The 7234-nt window shown below is 33.4% G+C and overlaps 1 protein-coding gene and 1 pseudogene across 1 annotated transcript; both read right to left on the bottom strand.

Annotated features, from left to right (window-relative positions):
• Positions 1–186: 186 nt before the first annotated feature.
• Positions 187–2226, bottom strand: LOC123223413. The gene is made up of 4 exons (XM_044646575.1): positions 1271–2226; positions 612–676; positions 357–425; positions 187–285 (listed from the first exon to the last, which is right to left on the bottom strand). Exons 1-4 carry the CDS (start codon positions 1371–1373, stop codon positions 187–189), a joined length of 336 nt encoding a protein of 111 aa, XP_044502510.1. The 5' UTR covers positions 1374–2226.
• Positions 1744–4263, bottom strand: LOC123223412 (annotated as a pseudogene).
• Between the last annotated feature and the right edge of the window lie 2971 nt (positions 4264–7234).

Here is a 7234-nt window from a genome sequence, read left to right as displayed (position 1 = left end):
TTGTATAAGGGCAACCTGTAATCCACGCTTCCAAAGCAAGATGCAGGCATCTCTAAATAAATAGTCAAAATAACCTGTGAGTACAAACAATATGGATACTGTTGGCCAAGTTATTAAGGGTAATAAACCTTCACAGTGATTGCTGTAATGTTCAAGCATACTGTAATAAGCGGCAAGTTGAAACATTTAGGCAAGGAAATCACCTATGAAATAGTATAAGACCAGCAGAAGTGGTGCCCCTACTCCACTCATTTTCTTCAAATTCCAGTGATAAGAAAACTGCAGACAGAAAGATTAAAGTGCAGTTAAAGAGGAAGAAAACAGGCCAAACCAAAATATGATAATATATTTAGGCATTCTGTTAGAAAAGCTATCAAAGCACTTGAAGAGAAACATATAACAGAGACAACAGCTAAACCAGCAACCTGGATAAGTGACAAATTTTCCAAATCGTAAAGGCACAGAATAAAACATGGATGTTAGATTTAAGCAAGGGGTGCATAAACAATTTCAATCTTGAAGAGGCAATTAACCATATGCATTTGTACAGAAAAAATATGTTTTAAGTACAAGAAAAAATCGCTTTGTTTAAAAATTTATTGTGTGAGTACCTTCCCCATCTCTGAAGAAGTTCTCTCAGACCTTACTCTTTTCAATTTACAAAATAGCTGAAGACCTGAGGAACAATTAATGGAAAATAACAACAAAAATTTTGCTGAGACATACATTAGGATTTACATCGATCGCACTTCAGACATGTTAGTGGGATTTCACACCAATAAACAAAGGTGTAATCATGTACAGGAGCAGAAATGAAAATAGATTTAGAGGTTCTTTGTTTTTCAAAGACACAACAAGCAAAACAAATACCTGGAAGTGAATTTAAGTTCTGAACAAAAACATGTCCCTTGTTTTCATCCTAATACATAATGCTGCATACAAATGGCTACATTACCACATTTTTGGCATTAAATCTTTCTCATATATAATTCTTTAGTTGGCTTCCATGGCAATCATGTCATCCTTCATGGCCTCAGCAAGAGTTCTTCTGTAGTTTTTTTTTTTTTTAAAAAGAAAATATGAAACTATACTAATAAAAGCAAATGATATACATGGACCTATTTGTCTAAGAATCGGCACAAAACCCTGATCAAGGTATCACACATGATACAATCAATAATTCTGAGATGTACAAGATATTAGTGTACATTATCATCTTTATAGGAAACATGAAGATAATTAACAAAGATCAACTGAACTACTAGCTCACCATAGCAACCCAGAGATCCTCCGAATAAAAGAATTGCTGTGGCAAAAATGTCTACATACACCTGCACAATAATTGCAATATTTAACAACTGTAGCATCAACATTTCAGAGAAAAGGAATGTCTCACATTCAGAGAAGAATTTTAATACAATCAAGCGAAAATTTTAAGATAAGTTCATAAAGAGCTTTTGTGAATGCAAAAGAAAATGCCAAGTTATATGTCTAAGCCTCATTTATAGAAGCATTAGCAATGGGGGGAGATAGTTTGAAGCATTTTCTTGAACTGCGAGAAGCTAATGTATCATAATAAGTATCAAGAAATTCCCAGTCACAAAATAAGTTTCTCAAATAATAGTATGCATTGGCCAATGTATAACTGAAACACCATGCAAAACAGCAATAAATAGAAAGGGCTAAGTTTTTGGCATCTAGAAATTTTAACTTTTTTCAAAAGCCGTCTTCAGTATATATACATCACTGAATACTATCATTGCCTGTCAAAAAAATCAATTGAATAAATCATTTTTCCCAATTTCTTTCAGTAGGCATCAAGAAATGAGAAGATTTTGAACAAATTGATGTTTTCCAAAAATTCATGAAAAAATTATTGTTTGATCAGATAGTATACGCAACTAACTTGTACTTTGAGGTGTAGAACTTGTGGTAGAATACATGAAGAAATGTAAAACAAAGATGTCACGAGGAAATAGTATATAAGGTGTTTTATCACATCATAAAAAAGCCACATATTAAGTGCTGGAAGGAATAAATTGCATACCTGAGCCAATTCAAATTATCATAGCAAATGATATCATTAAGATATACATAAGCAAAACAACCTTGTGAAAAAAATGGGAAAAAAAATTGCATGAAAAACGGATAACAATATTTTATAACATGAAAAGAAAAAGAAATAGCAAAAGAATAAACAGTACACTTCTATCTCTCATACCACAATCACAATTTTTTGCCAGCTACCAACATGAATGCCCTGTAATGGGCAACATCTCCATCGCTCATGAATGTTTGATGAACCTGGTTTACTCTTCAAATTGTCCAATAAAGCCTGTTGGGCACTAATTTCTTCATCATCATCCTCTTCATCATTCCCCTGATGGCAAAGGTCCACCCTATAACATCATTGCCCATAGAAGCATATCTATATCTATGAATTATACTGCATTATTCTAAATATCTCTGGATACAAACTTAGTGTTAACCAATGAATTTGTCAACAATTTAATATCCCTTCACACACACACACACACACACACACATATATATAAAAGTGGATGGTCTCGACAAACTCATTTATTAATTAAATTTGTAAATATCATAATTTTATCTTTTTATTACATTTATTAGTCTTGCAGTATTATTTGTCCTCGAACAAGACACATTCTTGTTGGAAAACACCTCACATTTTATTAAAGAAACTATTTTCTCATGTTATGCATCCTACAGCATAAGCCAATAAGCAGTTTGATTTCAAGGCATACTAGAAACAAGGAGGTTATAAATTATGAAAAAAATTATGTCGACTTGTGTACACATACGCATAAATAAAATCTTGATGCATTCAAAAAAACTATCTCATAGTTAGTCGAAATCAATGATGTAACTTGTAAAAATTCAACTCTATGTGTCACAATGCAAGTGGAGAACCAGAAGGAACTAAAACATAAAGTAAAAAAACTAAATATAGAAAGCACAAGAGCTTTGAGTTTAAAAGAGCAAACATACAAAGGAACTAAACATGTCAAGGAGCCATATAGCCGATAATGATAGAACATAGTGATTTGCAATATCCAAGTTAGCAAAGTTACAATAATGTATTTCAATAAGAGAACAATTATTCTCAGAAAGAATACTGAAAATTTACCAGAAAGATAGGAGTAGAAAAAATACAGCAAGAAACAGAATATCAGGTGAAGCTGCAGCATATTTTTATCATGTAAAACCATTAAAAAATTAAATATTGAAGCTGCACATCAAGTATCACAAGTCAAAGAAGCAAACCCATCAGGATAAAAGCACAAGTGCGTGACCAGCAAAGCCACCTTTCACAAGTTATGTGAATATAAAAGGGATGGAGTAACCTGAAAGATGATTGGATTACAAAACATGATCATCCATTGCGGGAATTTTTCAACCGATCATAAATGGGCTCGAATAGTTTCATTTCAGCATTATAGCCGATAAAAATCAGAAATAGAAAGCTCTCTGCAGTATGTTTTAATGGATTTTGAAAGACACTCAAGAGTCTTGAAGGCTAAAACATTAGCAAATAATTCTTTGAAAGCAAATTCCCTCAAAAATAGCTTTCCAAACCATTGAAACTGTGAATTAAAACTTAAGTATAGTGTATGAGTTTGTTCCAAAATTTCCAGTAATTGAGAAACTAATTCCACTATTTAAAGGACCTGGCAAGCTGATAACCATGTTTTTAGTTTAATTATATATGGCACAAATCTCCATGAAGTGAGGGATGATATCAATTCTTACCCAAACTGGAAGAGCCAATCAAGAAATGGAGTACCTGAAATTGATATTTTATTAGCAACAAAGAGGATACAACAAAGAAGCAGATTTTTGAACAAGATGAAAAGAATTAGCATAAAGACAAACATATCAACTCAACATAAATCTATATTTATTTTCTTGACATGAACCTAAAGAACCAAAAAGATCTTAAACAGAGAGTACAGTGGATTTTGCAAGTTTAAAGAAGAAAATAGAAGCTTACGAGGCTGTCTTCTAATATGAGTTCAAGTTCCATAATCGAGTAAAAGAAGATCTGACTTACTTTTTGGCGAGTCCATCCAACAAGTTGATTCCGCATGTGAATCCGGGTGAGCTGCAATGCCAAAGTGGCTGACATATGTAAGTACCATATGAAGAATCAAACGGGCGGGGTTGAACGTTGATCACTAAAATTGAAAGAATGAACATCAAACAAGAAGAGTTCAGCACAAAAGTTGCATACACATTCATTTCACAAAATGTCAACTAAATAAAGTTCATGAGGCATTGCCACCACTATAATTCTTCTTCAATATGTATTCAATCAAATTCAAGCTTTAATTGATCATACTTCACTTCATTTTCAACTGCAAACTTGTTTACATTAACGGGCCACAGAAATAGCTCACTTCCTCTTTAGTTTTTCAGGGCAGATAAATAGCCAAGTTTCATGAATAAACACTGGAATCAACATTAATTACCCACAAAATTGCTTGTTACCACCATAAATCTTGATAGAATTTGATTAAAACATAATTCTTGAGACCTAATAATGTGTTTGGTTCTGGCCCTTATTTTACATAGTAATACTGCAAATTTATCTTTAAATTTATGTTTATTTTATGATAAAGTAGATGTAACCAATGATAGAAGTCTAATGAAAACTGTTCCTGAAATAACCAATATCAGCACTTGAGATCCTCTTATGAGACCAAATGAACACAATACAAAATTCAAAAATAAGTCACCCACAATAAAACTATTCAGAAATTGATAATGAAAACAATAGCATTATAAATAAAGAGCAAAGGGAAGTAAACCTGGTAGAGTGCAATAAAAGCAAGATATCCGTCTACAGAAGCCAGAGCTATATTGACAACAAACAAGTCAAGAGGATAACAACAAAACACGGCTGATCCAAAAATCATTTTCGTTTCAGATTGAAGCAAACAAAGAAAGTAACAAGAAGATGTTTCTCCTAGTTATGCATCTGAAGAAACGAGACAAAAAGTGTGAGAAAGAGAGCTCGTGCTTGTTTGTTTGTTGATTAATTTATTTAGTGTAGTTAATTAAAATTAGCCGCAGGTTTGACGATGATGATGCGTACGGGCAGAGACTACGAGGAGTAGAAGACAGGAGATGTGTTCACTGTTGGATTAGTTATTTGAACTGTCTCTGCCATTCACTGTACGACCCTTAGATGCCAATTATTCGGGTCTAATTTGCATTTGTTTGTGGCTTGGTATGCAGGCATGGATTGAAGCAATATCGCAAAGGTTGGGCAGATGGACCGGCATACATAAAGCAGTGTCCAATCAAGAGAGGACACACTACACTTATGATTTTAACGTCGCTGGAGGATGGATTCCTATCAGATTCCGAGCTGCTTATCCGCATAATTAAGTTTTTCTCTAGCTTAAATGCAGAGCTAGAGCATTATAACAAGTGCATTGTCATTGATTTGTAGGTGTTTGGTTTATGCATTGTCAATCATGTGAGGGAATTACCATTCGTGTTATCAAAGGAATAAGTTTTAGTTGTTATATTGTAATTGTTGTTATCGTTTGGATTGATCATAAACTTGTTAAAAATATGACCATGCCTGGACCTTTCAAAAAGCTTCTTTTTTTCTTTTTTTTTAATTTTTCCTTTACAGCAGGAAACAGAACGGTATTTGACCATCCTACAATTTTCATGATAAAGGCCAAATGACTATTTCCCCCCTAAGTTTTAGTCTAATTTCAAAAACATATCCACAATGGTTTAAAAACTCAAATACTCATTTATGGACAAACTTCTATTAGAATTTTTTATTAGAAGTAAGAGTGGGTAAAATCATTATTTTACCACTAAATCCTAAAACTTTAAAAATTTATATCATTTTCTCCCCATGATTTGGAAAACTAACTAAGTTTTGAAGAATTCACTTTTTTTTCTCATTTCTAGGTTTCATCTCCGATCGCTTAGAGAATCCGACCATTGATCTTCTTTGACGAAGGACAACCTTTTTTCACCCTTAGTCGTATCTTCCATATATGGATAACGCTTCGTTATCCTTCTTGGTAGTGGATGGTTGTCCTTCGTGGCTAGATATAGAAGATGTGTGAAAATTGTCAGCGATTGGCTAGAATGATGTAGCCGAAGAAAAGAAGCAAACCCTAAAAGTGAAATGTTAACTTTTTAAGCTTTAGGTGGGATGAAGTTATTAATTTTTTAAAACATGAGGGTAATGATATTAATTTTTAGAGTAGAGTGGTAAAATAATAATTTTATCTTTATCCTTATAATTGAAAATTCTAATAAAAATTACTCTATAAAAGAGTGTTCTTTGGCCCCTGATAAATAAAGTTAGCACTATAAAACTTATGCCATCGTGGTATACAAGTTAAATGTATATGTGTCTACCTGGACAAATTAATGAGACACTAAGAGCTGGCAAAGGAGAGATATGTAATGAAACGTTTATTTTATCATTCAAAAATGTGTTTATTGTTTTATGCATTAGCCGTTAAGGAGGCCAGCACGTAAGGTTGACCAGATTGATAGACAAATAATTAATTGAACGGTATTGGATTCCAGTATTTACAATCATAACAATAGCCTTTTAGTTTTAGCCGTTGCAGAGGAACGAAGAGAAAAATACTTGAGCATGGAGTTCCTTGGAAATATGCAAGTGAACTTAAAGAACTAAAATGACGTTTTTTTGTTGAAACCAAAAGCAACCGAAACCATCCTACTTACAATTCATAGTCTACATATATATATACTCACACAAACAAAGCAGCAGCAAAGCGAAGAGAAGAAGATAGATAGAGAGAAAGAATACTCGAGAGAGAGTTTCGGATTTCAGATTTGTGTTGTTAATGGCAGCGAAGAAGAGTTGGTCATTGAAGAAAGTTATGAGCAAAGAGAGAAGTTGGTTTTCGTCGTTGAAGAAAGTTATGAGCAAAGAGAACTCGGTGTGGCCGTCGAAAATCTCAAACGCTTTCAAATGGAAACGCCTCGATTTTCACGTTGACATAGTTGATGAATTAGCGTTCAAAATTATGTACGTTGTGGAAGCCGTTGTTCTTGTCTCCACTGTCTGCTTCTTCTTCCTCTGCTTTGGCTGTAGCTTTTGATTCCTACTTTCCTATCTTCTTTATTCTTTCATTCTTTCATCAATGTCTCTGTCTTCATTTTTTTTCCTGGATTTCTGTCTCCATTCTACTGCAGTTGGGAT

Source organism: Mangifera indica, chromosome 8 (genome assembly GCF_011075055.1).
Source record: "Mangifera indica cultivar Alphonso chromosome 8, CATAS_Mindica_2.1, whole genome shotgun sequence".
NCBI lineage: Eukaryota > Viridiplantae > Streptophyta > Magnoliopsida > Sapindales > Anacardiaceae > Mangifera > Mangifera indica.
The sequence above is the reverse complement of the archived record's forward strand: the minus strand, read 5'-3'. Positions and strand labels throughout refer to the sequence as shown.